Consider the following 22,242-nt stretch of genomic DNA (forward strand, 5'->3'; position numbering starts at 1 on the left):
GGCAGTGGCATTCTCATGTTGCTGTGATGTCATCTGGTTCCAGTTTGTATACATACATTTTATCCTACTGCTATTAGGGAATATTACCACTTTACTGCCTCAGGACAGCCTTCTATTTTTGCCACCTGTGATGTGAAGTTCCCCATTGCCACCTGTTTTCTTTGGTGCAGGTATACTGTGATCCAACTTATTACTCTTCCATCTAGTTCCAGCTTCACAGTTTATTCAAGTCAATTTACTTTATCAAGAGCTTCTGAGAGATCAGTTGTGGTCCTCTCATTCCTAACAAGACTTGCTAGAAACCATCTAGCTGTGACACACATGAAAACCTCGATCTTTGTGGAACCACCCTCTTACATGGGGTGAATCAAAATTTGCACACTCAGATGCCACAGCATGATTCCTTGTGTATTGACAGTACAAAAATTTCACAAGCAAAATGTTATTCTGTATGTATATTTGACAGAAAATGGAAGTAGAAAAGGCAGTTTAGCAATACTGTAGTCACATATACAACCAGTATTTTTGTTTGGTACTGTGTGACTGTGTTGCATGTGTAACACAGTAGGTAGAGTTTTGTGTTACAATACTAGAGATTACGAGTACAGTTCCTGCATGAAATGGTGTCTGGTTTCTTAAGCATTATACAGCAATGGCAGCAGATCTTACACAAAACACATGCCAACACATAAATGAGTGTGCAATCATTTTATTGTTCCACTTTAATGAAGTATTTTCCGTTAAAATGTTTATTCTGTTCTCTTCCATGGACTAGGGCCCTCCATGCCTTCCAGTTCATTGTCAGCTTTGGATACCACTTCCCTCAAAATAAAAATCGTCTTAATCTAACCTCTACATCTATCCTAGGTAGTTCCCCCACAACCATGCAAGTCACATTGTTTAAGTATTTTGTTTCGCACTATTTCATCCTTTAAATTCAAATCCAGTTTTCGTGATACCTGCCTGTCATAAGTTCATTCATTTAGGAGATCACGTCACCAGTGGGTTAGCAACACTATTACTATATTTGTCATCATCAAGGTGTAACTAATTATGTCTTTCAGCTCTCAAATCAACAGCTACTTTTACTGAATGTAGTATGTATGTATCTGTGTTTAACATATCCACATTGATAAATTTTGTAGCTATTTCTGCCCTATGACAGGTGATTAATTTTAACTGATTATTACTCTTAAAGAAAATTTCGACATGTCTGACCAATAATTTGCTATGGTCAATATTAAAAACACTCTAGTTGTAGTATGTGTATTGTTTAAAAAACAGTACATTCCACAACATTATTGGGCAGATCAAAACTGGAAAATAAATAACGAGTAACCATAGACCCCGAATAGGACTCTAGTATTCAAACGCAAAACTGTCCCACTGCACAAACTGGGCAGCACAGCTAACCAATATTGAATGGAGATACTTGTTGTACACGTGATTACACAGTGTTGATTTTTTTGTATCGTACATATGTGAAGGGCAAAATTCGGTTAGGGGCAATCTTATACTGTTTGTATGCAAGGAATTGCACTGTGGTGTTTAAGTGCACCATTCTTGGTTCACCTTATATATCTGTTTGCAATTATTTCATATATTTTACTTATGATACAGTAATTCTAACTGGTGTGTAGTTTCTGTTCTCCTCCATTCCCTTCCCCTTGCAGACAGCTTCTTACCCATTGATTGAACATTTCAGATGGGTACCCTCACATTTGGTTTGCACCCACTAAACATATTCACAGTACTGTTGCTTTATGGTCCTTCTCTCCTCAGTAGTGTCTGTCTTCAACTCGGCTTTAGCAAAAATGCATTCATTGTCAGCCATTGTATTTTTGAAACTAATTGCTGATAGCTCTCTCCCAGATTAGTGTATTTGTTATGAGTTGATCATTTTCCTATGAGTCCACTTTTCCGTCCCAAGCTGTTCCTGACATATTTACTTCACCCAATTATTACACTTCTACCTTCTGTCAATTATACTGTCATCTCTTGCTGTCTTTGCACTCTGAAGCAAATAATAAAACAAGTAATTAAAATGATTTATGCAAATAAAGTACTGTGGCCCACTGGTATTACTACTGTGAAAGCTACCTCACAACTGGTTCTCCAATAGCTATTCTTCTGCACATTTGCCCCATTTAAACTACTTGATTTTATCTTAATTATTCATTCATTCATCTAGGAATCATCTTAAAATGATGTAGGATTTGTCATCATAATACAGTGAAAATAAATATATACAATCTTATCTGAAGTATCTGGACAACTATTAGTGGACATTAATATGCAGTGTGTCCACCCTTCACCTTCATGGTGGCTTGAATTCTGCTGGGAACACTTTCAATGAAATGTCTTAATGTCTGTGCAGGGATAGCAGCCCATTCTTCCTCAAGACTCGAAACTAGAGGAGGTAGGGATGTTGGACACTGAGGTCTGGAGCAAAGTCGACACTGTAATTCATCGTGGAGCTCTGGGTAGGCCAGCCCATTTCAGGAATGTTATTTATGATAGGATACATTGTCATGCTGATGTAAACAGTTATCATCTCCGAATTGTTCCTCTGCTGTACAAAGTACACTGCGCTCTAACGTTTGTTTTCATCCTTCTGCATTTCATGGCTTCATAAGAGCAGTAAAGAGACCACAAAAAAACACCCACATACCCTAACGTCCCCTACTCCATATATCACTGGTGGCACTAGCTGTGGTGGCAGGTAACGTTCTCTGGACATTCGCCAAACATAAGCACTTCCATCAGATTACCACAGCATACAGCATAATTCATCAATCCAAATCAGTCATTTCCAGTCACCAACTGTGCAGAAGTATTGCACTTTACGCCACCGGAATTGTCGCTTAAGGTTGACTACAGAAATGCATGGCTTATGAGGAGCTGCTCGACCATTGTACTCTATTCTTTTTAAACCTTTCACGGCTGTGGACAGACGTGTACGCCTGGCAGGTAGAGTGCCCAGATAGCTGTGGGTGTATGTGTACACCTGGCAGGTAGAAGGGCCAGATGGCTAAGGGCATTCATTTACACCTGGCAGGCAGGAAGGCCTTGAAGGCTGAACGCAGGAGCAGGTGAACATGCACAAAAGAGTGGTGACTCACTGTTCTCCACATTTCAACATTCCTGCTAATGCTGTCGTTATCTGCTTCTCTGCGTAATGTCGGAAAGTATTACAGCTTTCACCTGCTCTTATTTCATTTCTGCTTAAGAATTGATTGAGTAGCATTCCTAACATACACAAGGGAAATAACACAAACATATATAATGTGAAGAGCATGAAGTATCCTAATGAAATGACATATCAGGTTTACAAAAGAACAGAGTAGCAAAATACTTGCAGGTTCTAAGCAGCTCTGGTGGCCACAAGGAATAGACAATGGTTTGCACATCCAAGTAACTGTAATTTGATTTCCTAATCTGCAAAATACATGATACAAACATATATAATGTGAAAAGTAAACTAAACTCCATCCGAACAGGCCTTGGAAGGCCGAACGGTACCGACCGGCCGCAGTGTTACCCTCAACCCACAGGCATCGCTGGATGTGGATATGAACTCTCCTGATGAACTCATTCTGCTGTTCTTGCTCGTCTACTAGATAACACAGTACTCCTTGCCTCCTTTTATACTAGTGAATCCACCTCTCATGACATCTAGTGGTCAATTCTGCATTACATAGAAGTGTCTGGATGCTTTTGATCAGATAGTGTGCAATTGTGCTTTTCTGAAGTGGATGATAGGTGGTCAGTCGTGGCTTTGATGAAGGAATCATCCCAGCATTTATAGATTTACCTATTCTTAATGTGACAGAGTTGCGTTCCCTCTTTATACTGATTGCATACTATTTGTTTTCTTTACATTCAGTGTTAATTTATTATGTACTGCCCAATCATAAACATCCTTGATGTTTCATTTGCTTTCTGCAATAGGAGCTTTGGTGTTTTATCAGTGAGTATGATGTTGTGTCATCAGCAAAGAGAACTTTTTCTCCATGTGTCATACTATCTCAAAAGTCATTGATAAACAGGATGCATAAAAAAAATGCATACACAGTTTGAACTGTCATAGAAAATTTATTTTCAGTTCTACAAGAAGTGGAAAGATTAAAGCCCGGATTGAAAAGTAAATGTATTTTCTTTCTTTGAAGGTAATGTAACTGGAGAAAAATACCTAACAGTGCTTGTTGATTCCATATTCCCTGCCATTCATGCATTATAGCTAATGACAGTTTTATTACCAACAAGATGCCACCCCTCCGCACTGTCATATGGATGTATGAGCATACCTGGATCAAAATTTGCGAGGCCAGGGGCAATTGCATTACCTCCACCCTGTCCAGATCCTGTGCTGCTCGATTTCTTCTTATGGGCCACAGTAAAAAGTTAGGTTTGCAAACATAAACCACATAACCAGAACACACTTTAGAATGAGAGTCAAATGGTCTCTGCACTTGGTTATGTATTGATGCTGAAGGCCACCATTTTGAACATTTATCAGAAAGAAAGTACTTTACTTTTCAGATTGCAACTTAGTCCTACCATTTCTAGAAATTTAACCTTGTAGAGTGGGGAATAAATTTTCTCAGGTGGCTCAAAGTTTTCTTTTTTTTTCTCTTTTTTTTATGCAGCCTGTATATTAAGAGCATACCTGGGCTCAGTACACTATGCTATGTTTTTATGTCTCTTGTCTGCCTGTTGTTTTACTAAAATTGTATCACCAGCAGACAAGCGAACTCTCTCTTCTATTTGTACCCTATTTTCCAGGTAATTCTGGGACTATTTGTGTGCTATTCCTCTTACACATAGTGCTTCTAGCTTGTTTAATAATATTTCGTGGTCAGCAGTGTCAGAAGCATTGAATAAGTTTAAGAAAATGCCCGTAACACAGACATACCTGTCAAGAGCTTCAAGTACCACGTCCACAGCTTGTGGTCTAGTGGCTAGCATTCCGCCTCTGGATCATGAGGTCCCAGGTTCGATTCCTGACTAGGGTGGGGATTTTCTCTGCTCGGGGGGGGGGGGGGGGGTAGGTGTTTGTGTTTTCCTCGTCATTTCATTACCATTCGTGGAAGTGGTGACACTTTAACTATATAAAGATTGGGAATTTGTATGGTCACTGATAACTGCGCAATTGAATATCCCACAAACCAATCATCTTCAGCCTCAAGTACCACTTTTTTGAACTTCTGTAATGGCTGATATTGTACTTCTTCCCCTTCCAAAACCAAACTGTGTTTCTGTATAAAGGCTATATTTATTCATTTAACTCATTAGTCTGTCTTCCATGATTGATACAATTATTTTTGAGTGCGTAGAGATTAGTTATAATGACCTGTAGTTTTCAGTATCTCCACATTCCCTGCCTTTAGTAAGAGCTTGAGGTGTTCCAGAATAGTACCTGAACTAAGGGTCTCATTTATTATACAGTGCTGGAAAAAAATGTAGCACACTCAGATGTAAGGCCATCTTATTGACAAGTGGTGTGGCAGGTAGTTCATCATTGTAGGAGTATATTTTAACAAATAAATTCAGACCAAATGAAACACACATCACAATAATGCACACCCAAACCGTTGCATCAGTACACAGTATACCCTTCTCCGACATCAATACAGGCGTATATTCTTGCATGCAAACAGTCATAAAGGTCCTGAATGGCATCCTGCAATAGATTCTCCCAAACATCTTGCATGATTCGTTGCAGTTACACAATGGTTCTTACAGGCTCAGGTGAATGAGTAAGATCCTGCTTCACCATGTTCCATAAGTGTTCAGCTGCCAAGAGATCTGGTATCTTGATGGCTAGGGCAGTTGTACACTTCAAAGAGCACATTGTGTCATAGCAGCCGTATGTGAATGATCGTTGTCCTGCTGAAAAAGTGCATCATATTTCTATCGAAGAAATAGTAGTAGAAGGGGGATAACAACTTGTGCAGTGTAGCAGGCACTGATTACTTTACTCCGCGGAAACACAAAATGTGGGAACGGGTTGTAACTGATGGCCCTCCATACCATGAAGTATGAGGTGGGATTTGTGTGTTGTGGGCGAATGCATTCTGGAATAGAGCACTCACCGGGTCTGTGCTACACGCATGTGTATCCATTGCTTGTATACAGACAAATCTACTCTCATCACTTAAGACAACAGAGCAGCATTCCACATTCCAGTCCACTGTTTTGTGACACCAGAATAGCCCTGCATGATGTGTTGTGTTGCCAGTGGTAGCCTGGTTAGAGGCACATGTGATCTTAGTCCTGCTGCAAGCAGATGGTTCCCAATATCCCTTGATGACACAACGGGTGCAAAATGTGTCCAGATTTGTTCCCTGAATGATGTTCGGTCAGTCTCCCCAAAAATTAGTTTAAACAATGTACAGAATTTAGGGACTATAGCATCTAAATTGTATTCCATGTAGACTTAAAGCCTGTCTTTGTGGCCTTATTATCTGAGAGTAATGATAAGAGAGACCAAAATCTTTTATTAATACTTTACACTGTTCCCTGTCAATACCTGTGAGTACATGGCCTAAGATTGATGCTGAACTTCTTAATACCCTATATTTGAGACAGATGCAGTTTATTTATTTTTATTTATTTATTTATATACTTGTTCCATAGATCCATACATGTGAGCAAGTCACTCAGATGTGGAACGTGTCAATATACATAATAAAATACATAGAATGAAGACATTGTTATAGTATTAATAACAGTGCACAAAAGTCATACTTATTAGCTTAAAAACTAGTCAATATAAATGTGAAGATAGCAGTTTCATATTTAGGGCATTATTGCATCTATTTTAACCTTGAACAGTAATCAAAACTTCCCACTTTGGGTTTAAGAGTGACCCAAAAATGGAAATGAGAAAAACAGGAATTTTTACATTAGGGCATTATTACATTAGTTTAACAGTAAACAGTGTCAAAAAATTTAAAAACATCTTTCCAATCTGGGTTTTACTTATTTCTCTGAAAGAATTCCTCTAGTGAATAAAGTGAGGTCTCAAGTAAATAATTTTTCAAGCTACGTTTAAATACTGATGTACTACTCCTTATACTTTTGATGCTGTTGGGTAGGGAATTGAAAATTTTCGTTCCAGTGTACTTTACCCCTTTCTGAATAAGTGTCAAGTTCTTTAACTCGCAATGGAAATTCTCTTTTCCTCTGGCGTTATGTTCATGATTTAGGCAATTCATTTCATACAGAGTGGGGTTATTTATTATGAAGCACAACAGTGAATATATGTACTGAGATGTTGCTGTCAGTATTTCAAGTCGTTTAAAAAGATTTCGACATGAGATTCGTGGGGGTACACCACAAATGATTCTTATTGCTCTTTTTTGTGCTGTGAGGATTTTCTTTGCGGCAGGTGTATTGCCCCAGAAGATGATGCCATAACACATGACTGAATGAAAATAGCCAAAGTAAGCTGACTTTGAGATGGTAATGTTATTGAAGCGTGACAAAATTCGTAAAGCAAATGTTGCCGACGTCAGCCGTTTTAGTGTTTGTAGAACGTGATGTTCCCAGTTCAGCCTACTGTCCACGTATACGCCTAGGAATTTTGATAACTACACTTGCTTTATCATCTGATCATTCTGTGTGATAACTATTTCTTTTGGGTTTTTGTGGGTTGTCTGGAACTGGATAAAATTGGTTTTTTCCAGGTTTATTGAAAGGGAGTTAATACTAAACCAACCCAGAACTTCTTTAAGGATATCATTGACCTCGGATTCTAAGTCAGTAGTTGACACATTATCCACCACAATGCTCGTATCATCAGCGAACATTGTAAATTTACACTGCTTATTGATGGATAAAGGCAGGTCATTAACATATATGAGGAACAGCAAGGGCCCAAGCACTGATCCCTGTGGCACTCCATGCTGCACAATTCCCCACTCAGAGTCCACTATATATTGTGATACACTATCTGAAACATCTAGAATAATCTTCTGCTTCCTATTTTCGAGGTATGATTTTAACCAGTTCCCTACAGGTCCTGTAATTCCATAATGACAGGCCTTCTTGAAGAGTATCTGGTGATCTACACAGTCGAACACCTTTGATAGGTCGCATAAGACACCAATTGGCAGCCTCTTGCTGTTTATAGACTCTAGAACATCATTTGTGATTGAGAAAATTGCGTTATCTATTGAAACTCACTTTTGAAAACCAAACTGCTGACTGTTAATGATGTTCAGGTCACCAAGGTGTGCCACAATCCTGTTGTACAGAGCTTTTTCTAGGACTTTTGAAAATGTTGTTAATAGAGAGATAGGGCGATAGTTTGACACATTTGTAGCATCCCCTGCTTTGTACAGGGGCCTGACAACAGAGTATTTCATTCTGTCTGGAAACACTCCTTGTTGCATGGATGTGTTGCAGATGTGAGACAAAACTTTGGTCACTTCACTACAGCAAGCCTTCAACAGCTTGCTTGAAATATCGTCGATACCAGCAGAATGTTTATTTTTCAAAGACTGTATGATTTTTTTTGATTTCATTGGCAGTAATGGGAAGCACACTTATTTGACTGAAAGGTTCTGGAAAATTATTTTTCATTATACAGGCAGCTTTATCTACAGAACCATGGCAACCTATCTGTGATGGGACAGTTAAAAAATGTTGGTTAAAGATTTCAGCAATTTCCTCACTATTAGTTATCTCTGAGTTGTCAACAGTTAAAACAATATTTTTGTCTTTGGTGTAGTTTACAGTCCCTGTTTCTCTCTTTATCACATTCCAGATTGTTTTAATTTTATTTTCAGAATTAGTAATTTCAGATGCTATACACATACTTTTAGAGTTTTTAATTACTTTGGCAAGAATTTTACAGTAGAGTTTATAATGTTTTAGCTGAGCAGGGTTGTTAGAAGTCTTTGATGCTATTTAGAGTTGTCTTTTTCTCTGACAGTGGGCTGGGTGCTGCAACTTTGTGCGTGTATCTCAACCAATTACATAATACAATTTTGTAAACATCTGTATGGCAATGACTCAGTGTTGTTGTAGCTGTATAGATGACTATTGGTTTCCACTGCAGATGTTAGCACTACACAGGTTAAAGCTGGCAACAGTGGCTCTATCAGTTCTTATTAAGCTGACTTGACTATAGTAGTAGCGTTTATCATTTGTGCTATATCAAAATACTGTGTGTGTGTGTGTGTGTGTGTGTGTGTGTGTGAGAGAGAGAGAGAGAGAGAGAGAGAGAGAGAGAGAGAGAGAGAGAGAATGAGTGTGGTCCAGTGTAAGAGAGGGTCTAAGGTTCCAGTCACATTGGGTTAAATAAGAAAGTATTCAGAATATTTAGGAAGTTATCCCTAATTTCCCGTGTTAATATTAATGCGTCCACATATTGTTACGTTAGTTTTGGGGGCTGAGGCACTTTCTAGGATTTAGTTAATTTGTTAAGAAAGTGTCGGCATTATCACTTGGTGAGTGCTACATGCACAGAATGAAGACTTCTTATGGACATCTAGCTTTATGACTTCAGTGGCTACCAATTCAAAATGTTTATATACACTAACTGTGATCAAATCATCTTCAGCTTTAAAATGTATGTCACTTTTGATATAAACTTACTACTAAACTCGCACCATAGCCGTTCCCTGGGAGATGTATGACAGTTACTGCTATTTGTGCTCATGATTAAATTTTACAAGATTTTTTTATAAACATAGTGACATAACGGCATGGTTCACAGCAAATAACAATGCCGCTGTCTTCCAATTACCTGTGGGTGCTAATAATTGCCTTATGTAATTACAAACATGATAGCCTTGCTTAATTCTTAAGTGATAAATGTAAACTGAGTGAGCATGTATTTCCGTAATAATTACAAACTATGGTAGTGATATAAAATTGCTCGTTGTTAGTCTTTTGATGTTAACCAAATTGAAAAGAAACCTCTTCTAAGATTGCATTATTTACATCTATAGTGTTGTGTTTGGAAGTAACATAAACGTGTTTATGCTCACTTTGGCTGTAATATTAGGTATGTCATCTAACAGTAAAACCATAGCTACACTTGTGTTGCTGTGTGGAATTGAGTTATCTATCCCTAAATAATCCAATAAAAATAAACTACAAGCAGCGGAAACGAGATTTCTTTGGAAAGTCAGAGGTGTTACCAGGGAAGACCATGTAAGAAATGAAGATATTAGGAATGATCAATCAGTGGAAAATCCAGGACAGAATGTAACAATATTATGAAAAGGATAGTTGCTACTCACCATATAGCAGAGATACTGAGTCTCAGATAGGCACAACAAAAAGACTGTCACAAAATGAGCCTTAGGGCAACAAGGCCACGCATACACATTCATTCACTCACTCACAGACTTGACCACAGTCTCTGACAGCTAGCTGCCAGATTCTTCAGCTGCCAGAGACTGTCGTCGTGTGTGTGTGTGTGTGTGTGTGTGTGTGTGTGTGTGAGAGAGAGAGAGAGTGTGTGTGTGTGAGAGTGCGTGCGTGCGCGCGCGCTCGTGTGTGTGTGTGTGCGCGTGCGTGTGTGTGCGTGCGTGCGTGCGTGTGTGTGTGTCCGTGCGCGCGCGCGCATTTTATCTTTTTTCAACAAAGGCCTCATTGGCCAAAAACTCATTTTGTGACAGTCTTTTTGTTGCGCCTATCTGCGACATAGAATCTCCGCTATATGGTGTGTAGCAACTATCCTTTTCATAATATTGATATTAGCAATGAACTAGATATTCATAATATTAATGAAAAGATTGAAGAGAATAAAACATTACTGAAACATCACCTACAAAGAATGAGTACAAAGAGAATCCCACATCAGGCCATGCTGTACCAGCCTAGAGAAAGAAGTGTTGTGGGAAAACCCAGAACAAAGTGGCAGTTACAAGTGAAGACAGAACAGGCACAAGTACCTAAACCTTGGCATGCAGAGGAAGATGATGATCTAACAGTAACCAGTTACTATATTAACATCTTCCTCCAGATGTGTCTATTGTTCATTTTGGGAGTATATTTGGAAGTCAAAGACTTTCTCTTCTTCTTCTTCTTTTTAGGGGGGGGGGGGGGGGGAGGGTGTTAGTGGGTGACATTTAAAAGTAATTCTGCCATCAAATTGTAAATTGGCACTACGAGGACTTCCACCAGAGTTATGACTGTTGTAACATAATATTGAGGAAGTTTGCTTCACTACTTTGTGATTGTTTTGAGTTAATATTTTGTTTGCTAGACCCCCTTTTATTCTAGTTGTAAGCATGACGCAGTAGATATATTGACATCCTCCTAATGGAGGAACAGGTTGAATTCAATCTTATGTGCAGCTGCTTTAATGACCCTCAATGTAATCTTTTCTTGGCACTGAAAAGTGCACTCAGAATTGTATCACAGTTATTATTCTGTGGATTATGTTATACACTGTTTTATAATATACAAAAGTACCGTCCTTCCATAAAAGAAGAGGATTTTCAAATATTTGCACATGTATACTTGTAGAGAAACAATTTTAATCCAAGATAGGAGAAAGGGCAGCATTGGTCATAAATTTTTAATCTGTGTATTGCAGATTAATTTCAGCTACTGTGTAGTTATCTTCAATGCAGTTATGTCCAAGTCTTGATGATTCATCATATTTAATGTCAATGTGGTATCACGAGTGATTTTATTTACGATGTTTCATCGTGACTTGGCTATAATTGCTCTGAAGATAGCTGTGCAGTAGCTGAAATCAATCTGCAATAAAGAGACTAAAATTTTATGACCAGTGCTGCCCTTTGTCTTATCTTGGATCTCATTAATATGGTCATCGAGCATGCTGTTTCAAATGGAGACAATCTGAAGAATAATTTGAATGATTTCAATTTGTTTTTCAATTTCTTGTGTAAAATTCAGGAAGCCTGTGGCTGTAGATTTTGTTATTATTATTATTAGTATTATTAAATAAGATGTGCTGTGTCACTTGTCCAATCTTCAATGGCTATTGAAGATTATTATCAATGTAACTGGCATTTTGGTTATTCTTAAAACAATGTGCCATGTAAATGATATTAATCACTAAATTGTACTTTTTTCAGCATATTAAAGGCAATGTTTTGGATATTCGAAACATATCCTTTGCTGAAGGCGGTGACTATGAGTGTATTATAAAGAGTGCTGTTGGAAGGATTGCTTCTAAAACCCATCTTATTGTTGAAGGACCTCCAGGCCCACCAGGTATTTGTTATACAACAAATGTAATGTTCTTTTGGTTGTTTTATATTAATGTTGTTGCTTGTTATGACTGTCAGTGTCGCCCGCATCTCGTGGTCGTGCGGTAGCGTTCTCGCTTCCCACGCCCGGGTTCCCGGGTTCGATTTCCGGCGGGGTCAGGGATTTTCTCTGCCTCGTGATGGCTGGGTGTTGTGTGCTGTCCTTAGGTTGGTTAGGTTTAAGTAGTTCCAAGTTCTAGGGGACTGATGACCATAGATGTTAAGTCCCATAGTGGTCAGAGCCATTTGAACCATTTTTGACTGTCAGTGTTGTCTGTGAAGGTTATGGCAAGGATAACAGTTTTATTTTAGTTTATCTTTAAAGCTATATAACTTTAATCACCACCCCCATCTGCCAAATTTGAACCAAAACCTAGATATATTACGGTGTCCTTCCTAAGTCAGCTCTCTTTAGTCTGTTCCCTGTTTCATTAGGCAGAGTCTGGGTACATTATCTCAGTTCATTTTCATTGCAAACGTTCTGCAAACATGTTTCTTTTTTTTCTTTTCTTGGTCAGAAACTAATAAAGTTCCGTTTCTCAATTTTATCAAATAAAACATTTTAATACAAAAAGCTTTTAATGCCTTGGCCACAATTTTCAGTATACAACTAAAACACAATGACTTTGTTTTCTATAACAATCTTCAGAGAGTTCAAATCATAAAAATGCTGTGAACATGCATTAACTGTAGTTCTGCAATGACATGCAGTCATAATATGAGCAAACAAGATAATGACAGTATGTCATTGCGAGCCAGGCTGTGAACGATAATCTCGCAAGATGATGGTAATAAAGAGGGAAAGTGACCATCGTCTTGCAAGATTATGGTTTACAACCTGGCTCATTCATGATGAAGTTTTTAGCTACATACTGTCATAGTCTTGTTGGTCCATAAGACAAATGCAAGTCATTGCCTTATATTTTCCCCTGACTTTGCTACACATTTTTATCATCAAACTGGCAACTTTTTCATGCCATCCTCGAATAAAGAAGAGGGATCCGTGTACAGCCACTTGCTCACAAACTCCTCTACCGCTGCATTGTCATCAAAGTGATATCCTCTGAGCTCTTCTTTCAGATTTCCAAACATGTGGTGGTTGCAGCATGATGAGTTGTGGAGTTTCCCAAAGACTTTTCTCCAGTTTTCCATCATTAAAGAAACAGTGCATGGCCTTGCATTGCTGTACAAATGAATCATCATTAGTGACAATGGCTTGAATACTTTCACAGTTTATCCATGCTGCTGAAGTAATTTCGAAATGTTTTATGTGCTGTTCTTCTGCAACAGGTTCTGTATGGCATGAATGTTGTCTGATGTGATGCTTGTTCAGGGTTGCTTTTGGTGGGGTGCAATTTCCACAGCTACCTATCCTGCCACAAAGTTTTATGCCATTCATACACTGGGATCATCGAAAGGGTTTCTTCCCCAAACTGTGCATGGAGCCTCTTTAAAATTTCCACGGGTTCAGAGCATTCTTCCACAAAAAACTTGATTATTATGCGCCATCCGCCAGACACGAGTGGTTACATTACACCAACTGCGGCATCACTGTGCTATTCCCGACATCCCCCAACATCCTGTCAAGGTGGCAGCCCTTTCCATCCACACAGTGCTAGATTTAAATTCTGGTTCATATTTGATACGCCCAGATATGTTTCATAATACAACATATTGGTGTCAGTGAGAAAGGTATATCACAAACTACTTTACATTCCAACAATTGTACCAGCTGTAAACGGAGTTCATCATAACATCATGCAGAAAGGTATATGATTTCAGAATGAAATTTTCAGTCTGCAGCGGAGGGTGTACTGTTATGAATCTGTCTGGCAGATTAAAACTGTGTGCCAGACCAAGACTCGAACTTGGGACCTTTGCCTTTCACTTTGCTCTTACCAACTGAGCTACCCAAGCACAACTCCCAGCCCATTCTCACAGCTTTACTTCCGTCAATGCCCCGACACCTACCTTTCTAACTTCACAGAAGTTCTCCTGTGAAACAAGGGGGACTAACACTCCTGGAAGAAAGATCAACTTTTGTGGAATTGCTTTATAGTATAATCCTACTTTAACATTTTCAGAACTAATATTCTCCCACTATTGATAACATTTGTTATTGCTCCAGTCAAATTTCCTAAGTTTGCAATGTTAATTTGCACCCACTTTTGCGTTAACATTTTTATAATTTTGTCATGATTTACACTTTATGAAACAGTGTTGCTGGAGAAAAAACTGGCGTAATTGACATAAAACGACCCTGGCATGACATCGGTCTTTTCAGTTAACTTTCATAACACCTGGGTGCTCCACACAATTGGTAAAAGTTGGAACAATTTGTGCTTTGTCTCCTGCCACATACTTTCTCCCTCTACCTGTGAAGAATTTTGTAGTAACTACACACACAAGTCAGCACACACACAGAATGGAAATCACTTTAATGAGAAAACTGTTTAGAACTTCCATACACAGAGTACAATGCCAGGGGAAATCCAATACAGTGCCAACAGCCCGAAAGGAAAGTCAACACGAGAACACACAATAACAGATTGAGGCAGAGTGCCCTCCACTCCATTATTATAATGTGTAGATTGCTCGTCAGTCTCTCGAGGCGGTGCTGTCAGTCGTCTGTGCATGCCAACCTCGATGCAGTGGCGCTTCCAGTGTTAGGTTGTACCACCGCTTGGTGTCTGGACCTGCACCGCTGGCACGGATGAGTTGTATTATGACAGTAGTTGGTGTCAGGCTACTGGTATGATGCACAGAAGAATGTTGAAATATGGCTACCGCAGTCCTCGCCCCTTGGAGGGTTGACTGTTAGACGATGCAACCCCGGGGTCCCTCCCCCACACCATGGGACGACATAGGTACCCAGGAAACAGATGTCCATGCCTTCCTGATCATCATAGGCAGGTGTCCTTGATTAGGACAGAAGCCCCCTGCTATTAGCTGCAACTGGAGAGTAGGCCCGGGAACAGCTCTGATAGTGATGTCTCCCCCGTGGGCAAATGTCCAGTGGTGCAATGCCAACAAAGGTGGCGGATGGTGTGGAGGGGGGTGCTGCAGATGAATCCAATGAATCCATGGGGACATCTGGCAGCTCTAGGGCGGGAGCAGGAACTGGCTGCTGGACCGGCACATGCGAACTCCTACTGAGTGAGGGCTGGAAAAAGTAGTAGATGAATGTGTGGTGGACAAAGGGCTCAGCCTAGAAGCTGGAGCCAAAAACAGGGAAGGTACCCCCAGGGATGGAGGAGAAGACAAAAACCCGGACACTACAAAGGAGACACTGCAGATGCAGCAAACGCTGGTCCCCCCTGCAGGCGTAATTGATTGTGATATCAGGCCACCAGCCTGTCCTCCATATCCAGCATAAAGTGGAGTTCACATATGCGTCTTAATTTGGCACCACAGATTTTGGCTTTCTGTAGTGGCATCATGAGGCAGTGCATATACAGGGTGAAGCAAAATTCACTCACTCGGGCTTCGCAGTGCGACTCCTCACATGCCAGTGATAGCAAAAATGTGTCTCACAAAATTTCGGCGTGCAAGTACATCCGGCATAAAAAGGACATTAAAGAGTGGCAATCTGGCAACACTGTAACCACATGTATGGTAACTACATGTGTCAGCACATCTTAGTTCTGCTGTACAGTTGGTGCAGTGGGTACAGTTTTTGTTAGCATGCAGGAGGTTGAGAGTTCGATCCTGGGTTGGGCACTTTTTTTTTTTTCATCCTGACGTTTCATACTGTAATATACACCATTTCTTAGGTCACATGTATCGTAAATTTACAACATTTTGTAATGCCGAACATAACAAATATGTGGTTAGACAAATAAGAAATGGACAGTTGAAACAAATGGCGTGTCATAGGACAGAATAACTACAAAAACAATATCAATTTCGAGATGCTAAAGATAATGGCACAGTACAATAACACAACATCTACTTGTCATTTATACTACATATAACGTGAGTGCTCAGATGTCGTACATTATCAAGCAGTGGCAATAATAATGCCCATATTAATGACCGCATGACCTTCATAACAGAATACGTTGTCCTCAGAACAACAGATGCACAAAGCGACCTCCCTGCACATCTAAACATTGCACAACCTGCTGAATCATTCAGCTCTGGGCTCTTTGCAGCAAAGCTGCGTCCACAGTAACAAGAGCAGCGTGAACACTCGCTACCAATTCTTCCACATTGTCAGCAGAGTGGAGTACATGTGCTCCTTCAGGTTTCCCCACTGGAAGAAATCCAGGGGATTTAGGTCAGGTGAACGTGGTGGGCATACAACTGAACCTCCACGTCTGAGCCATTTCCCTGGGAATGTTCTGTCCAAATACTGTCGCACATTAATTCCAGAATGTGGAGGTGCACCATCATGTTGGAACCATATCCTGTGCCGAACAGGTAATGGAACATGTTCCAGCGCATCAGGCAGATAGTTTGTGAGGAATGTATGATACCTTCATGCAGTCAATTGGTCAGGCAACACGTAGTGGCCCAAACACCTGTCGTCTGATGTTCCGGCCCATACGTTGATGCCAAAGTGAACGTGATATCCACAGTCGTGAGTGACACAGTGGTGGGCATTGTGCATATTGAAGACAACCTCGTGAGTGAATGCTGCTTCATCCAACCATATTACAGTGTTCACAAAGTAATCTTTGCCATCCTGTTGTCATTGGAACCATTCACAGACTTGCATCTGCTGATGGCGATGCGCAGGATGCAGGTATTGTGTGAAAGTATAATGATAAGGGTGCAGCCCATGCTCATGCAGCACGTTAACGACTCTGCACTGTGAGACGCGCAGCTACCTTGCTCTGCTACGTGTACTTCACTGAGGTTCTTGGTGTATGACCTTCAGAATAGCTTCCTCAGTAGCTGGAGTATGGAGAGTATATGAATGACCTCTGTCATACGATGGTGGAAGGAGAGAACCTGACTCCCGAAGGCACAGCTCCATATGACAAAACACATTCATATCTGGATAGTGTTGATGAGGATAATTAGCAGCATATTCATGAGTGGCAGCACCAGCCTGGTTATCAGATGCACCAAGGACCAGAAGCATATCCACATATTCATCGTTTTTGTATGCCGTAAGTCTGCCACACCGGTTTAGAGGTTTACAATGAGAAAATTCGATACGTCTATGCATGTACATCGGAGTCTGTCATGGCTACGTTACTCCGCTCGCAACTAGTCCCTGTCTGATGAACAGCGCATACAGTACAAACACACTGTCAGTCCTACGCATTATTCCACCTATCTCTCATTACCCCTCTGACAGATATTGTTCTGTATGACTCATCCTGACACCGCTGATTGGAAAATGTTTGATTTTGAATTACATTGTTTCTGTAACGGTGATAGACGCGATGTTTCCGCAATCCAATCGATAGAATAATAATAATAATAATAATGGATTGAGATACATACTAAACAGCATGTGGCTACTAGGCTCACTGGTGAAAGGCATAATTAGTGGGACCATGGTGGTAACACATACAAATAGTAAGCATTATTCGCAAAGCACATTGCTGGTCCTTCTGGTAACGTAAAGCCCTAACGAAATGTAATGGACTTGAAGAAGGCAAGAATAGTAGTTGGTACTAAACTATGGGGCCATTGGATGAGGGTACAAAGAAAACAGGTTTCACATCTAGTAGATGAAGTGGTACAAATAAATTCATGCCCACGACATGGAAAGGGCTTCTTTCAAAGCTGACCAATCTTCCATTTCTAAGATTTTAGTATGTAAGTGCAAATGTTCTCTAGAGGACCCGCTGCAATCGCTGTTGATGATTAAGATGACAGATACCATACCACCTGGACTATATTTACAAAATAAAAAACATATGCCTCCACCCAGGATCGAACTATCGACCTCCTGCATGCTAACCCAAAACTGCATCCACTGCACCAACTGTACAACACAACAAATCTGTCCAGACAGAGGTAGGTACCATACATTTGGTTACAGTGTTTCCAGATTGCCACTCTTTAACATCCATTTTCTGCCCTATGAAATTTTGTGACAGACATTTTTTTATCGCTGGCATGTGAGAAGTCACGCTGTGAAGCCCGAGTGTGCGAATTTTGCTTCGTCCTGTATATGTTATAGTGCAGGTTATGGCCTTAGAGCTATGACAAGAGCAAAGTACAAGGAAAGCAAAACCCTAATGTTAGATCCAAAAATAGATTTCACACAGGGATAAATCAGGCTGCACAAACTAAATAAAAGAAATAACACTCAAAAATGAAAATGGTGTCTGCAGTGGCAAACTAACCAACAGCTGGTGTGTAAATATCACCTGCAGACACACCATTTTCCAAGATTTTTAGAATTTTATCGTATTAGTTGATATAGGAATTTTGAGTAACTAATTTTTAGTTTAACAGCTGCTGCGACACACTTGGGAGCTATCTCCTGCTTATAATCCACAATATATACAATGTGGTCCCACAAATCATGAAGTTTGTATGACTCGATTTTTTGGTTACATATATTAAGTTTATGTATTTGTTTATCCAAAAATCTTCTCTCTCTCTCTCTCTCTCTCTCTCTCTCTCACGCACACACACACACACACACACACACACACACACACACACACACTCTCTGCTGCAGACAGTCAGACATAGGTTGCTGTTCTTGTAGTTGCATAAGTAGCAAAAATGTACCTGCCAACCACTGTTTTCACTTTTTGCAGTAACAAAATGAAAACACACTGAAATCGAATGGAGTGCAGCAGCAATTACTCCACAATAACTATCGCAGGATGTTCATGTTTCAGTATACTGCCACCAGGGAGCATTGGTGATGGAAAGTAGCGCAACAAAGTACAACCAAGTTGAACTATTTGTGGCATGACAAAAGTTGCATTTCTTTAAGTTGAGCCACTAAAAACAGGGAGTTCACACATGCAACTGTAGTATGCCACCTGCTGTGATGACGCTTTTGTTGTATGTGTGAGCCCGTCCCAAAGACTTGCCAACCCCACTATTTGTTGATAACTGCCCGAATCTAATGCTCACAGTGACTAAAGACGCAAGCCCAGGCGGTGGTGTGCAGTGCAGCAACCAGGTTGCCATAGGTGAGCATGGAGAAATCAGGAGGATATGCAGCACTGTACCCAGCTGGTGCCCTTGCAGCAGTTTTGTTAGGCTCCTCTTGCCAAGCGTGGACCTGGAAAATGTGAGCGCGCTTCTCCCCCGGGGTGTCTCTGAAGTACTTCTTCGTCTGATTTGTTAAAATCCGTATGAGGTGTTCTGCCTCCCTGTTCAACTGAGGGTGGAACAGAAGCACTCTGATGTGGTGGACAGCATGTTGTGCATAAAAATTTTGAAAAGTCTGTGAGATAAACTGCAGCCCATTGTCCATCACCAGGGTGTGGGGGAGGCCTCCTATGGAGGAGATACAGTTGAGGGCCCACATTGTCAGTTCCACTGTCATGGAATGGTGGTTAACAATGTATGGAAACTGGGAGTAGGTATCTGTGACAATCAACCAATATGAATCCAAAATGGGCCTGTACTGACCACTCCCTCTTGAATATACTGCCACACCTGCTGAAGAACAGCATCTGAGTCAATCGTGTGAGTTCATTATAGGGAACCTGTCCACTGAGCTGCTTTGTCAAAGTAAAAACAAGACTTCACCCCAGTCAAAGCTGGGTTCAGGGCCCCACAAGATGATTTGAGAGAGCATCTGTGTTTTATTTCTAAGCCATTGGACGTAAGTGAATCTTCTAGTGAAAACGACTGAAGAAGAGTACCCATCATTGAAGTCTATTTCCCATTTATCCAGCAGATGGACCATGGGACTAAAGGTTTGTGAACTGTAATGAGGAAAAACTTGACACCATATAAGAACGCATGAAACTTCTTGATTGCATAAATAATAGCAAGGGGAGGGGGGCCCTCCTCGATTTGAGAAAAATTCTTAAGTGCTACATTGAGTGTTGAAACCATCTGGATTGCAGTGGGCCCATACGCCTCCCAGGCCATTCTAAGATGCATATGGGGCCAGGCACGGGACTGAATGAAGACTATTCTTCAAACTCTTGAATGCTTGTTGACATTCTGGTGTCCAAACAAATTATGCATCCTTTTTTAGCAATTGATTAAAGAGGATATTCTATGGTAACTATAATACGCAATGTTTCCTAAAAATGCCCGAACTTCCTTCACATTAGTTGGATGAGCTGCAGCACGATTGTTTGTTGGCTGAATCCTCCATTTGTAATTGGCATGTCCCAAGTATTCAGTAGAGAATTGGAAGAAATGTGTGTTATCCAGATTGCACTTGAGACCTAAGTTCCACAAGGTCTGAAACAGGCTGGAGGTTCTCTGTAGATGTTTCTCGGTGGTGGAACGTGACTACAATGCCATCTAGGTAGTTTATAGAGCAAGGAACACATGTAAGTTGCTTAAAAAAAACCTTGAAAAAGGGCCAGAGCACTCACAACCCCAAAAACCAACCGGTTCTACCTGTAGAGACTATAGGGTATGTTGACTACAAGGAACTGGTGTGATTCCTCATCCAGCAGAAGCTGTAGTACTTGTGGACACAGGATGGGGTATGTGTTGACTATAGTCCGTGCATTAATTATAACCTTGAAACCGCCACATAGACGGAGCTTGTCATTTGGTTTCTTGATAATCACCAGTGGTGTAGCTCATCTGCTAGACATTGGTTCAGTGACATCCACAGCAGTCGATCTGTCGAGTTCTTACCTGTCTTTGTCACAAAGCACTAGTGGCACTGACCTGGCTCTGAAAAACATGAGGTTGTGCCATGAGTTTGAGAGTAATATGCGCTGTAAAATGTGTGACCTTGCATAACCCAGATGAAATGTCCAAATATTCCTTGCATAGTTCATCCTATCCCTGATACAGCACAAGGTTGGGAGCAAAGTTAACCAAATCTGCGACCATGATTCCAACAGCTGTAAAAGCATCGAAGTCAAACAGATTTTCTGTTAAAACACTATCCACCACAAGGAAGTTTAGGGGTTGGACCACTTCCTTGTATGCCATCTCCGCTGTAAAACTGCTGAGAATAGGGATGTGTTGTCTTTTTATAATTGACAAGGCAGCACATGGTAGAAGACAACAGAGGGGAGACAAGGCGCAGATACATGTTAGAATTAATAAGTGATGCTGCCATGCCCATATCTGCTGGTAACCTTAGGGGTGTCCCATTAACACGTACACTGATGAACAGTTTGTTGGAAATACTCACAAGATTGTCGCACATAGGACTGACGACGTTAATGTCCATAGATTGAGAGATTGGAGCTGCAACTGGTGCTAACCGAGCATGGCATACCACTACAATGTGTCCTCTTTTTTCTACAGTGGTGGCAAGAAGACCAACACTTAGGGCAGGTGGACCAGTCATATTGAACAAAATAAGTGAAGTAGGAAGGTAACGGCTAGCAAAAACCCATCTGCTGCTGCCCTTTTTTTGTGGAGTGTGGTGGCCAGGCTGTGTTGTACCACTACAATTCCCTCTAACAAATTCATAATGAAACGCCAGTCCATATTGTTGTCTAAATTGACAACTGCCACTGTCCAGGAATCTAATTGACAGCCCAGTGCACACACATCTTCAAACAATTGTGTAATAGAGCGGATTTCTTGCAAAAGTAGGCTTTTCAAATAGCAGCATCCATTGGCAGACTTCTCTGTTGGGAACCATCCTGATGATAGCATCCTGAGCCATATTATCAGGGTAACACTCCTTAGACTGGGCACTAGTGAAACGACACTTTCGACTAAGACCTTGCAACTCTACAGTCCATATGATTGACAGGCTTGCTTCCTGCACTGGTAAAACTCCACTCTCATGGGGAAAAAAAGAAAAAGAGAGAAAGGAAAACATGGGTATGCTGGTCTTAACACTTTGCTGTCCGCAGATCTCGTACAAATTTATTTGCTTGGTGCCGGCAGTGCTAATTTGGATTACTTCGCTTGT

At 40.6% G+C, this 22,242-nt stretch overlaps 1 protein-coding gene across 3 annotated transcripts in view; it reads left to right on the forward strand.

The window, feature by feature from the left end:
* LOC126470616 (contactin) overlaps positions 1-22,242 on the forward strand; it is a 155,573-nt gene that overhangs the window by 69,621 nt on the left and 63,710 nt on the right. For all 3 annotated transcript variants that reach the window (XM_050098573.1, XM_050098571.1, XM_050098572.1), the window contains exon 14: positions 12,069-12,207. In XM_050098573.1, the coding sequence (XP_049954530.1) occupies positions 12,069-12,207 (139 nt within the window). The remainder of the gene's footprint in view (positions 1-12,068; positions 12,208-22,242) is intronic.

Source organism: Schistocerca serialis, chromosome 3, assembly GCF_023864345.2.
Source record: "Schistocerca serialis cubense isolate TAMUIC-IGC-003099 chromosome 3, iqSchSeri2.2, whole genome shotgun sequence".
Taxonomy (NCBI): domain Eukaryota; kingdom Metazoa; phylum Arthropoda; class Insecta; order Orthoptera; family Acrididae; genus Schistocerca; species Schistocerca serialis.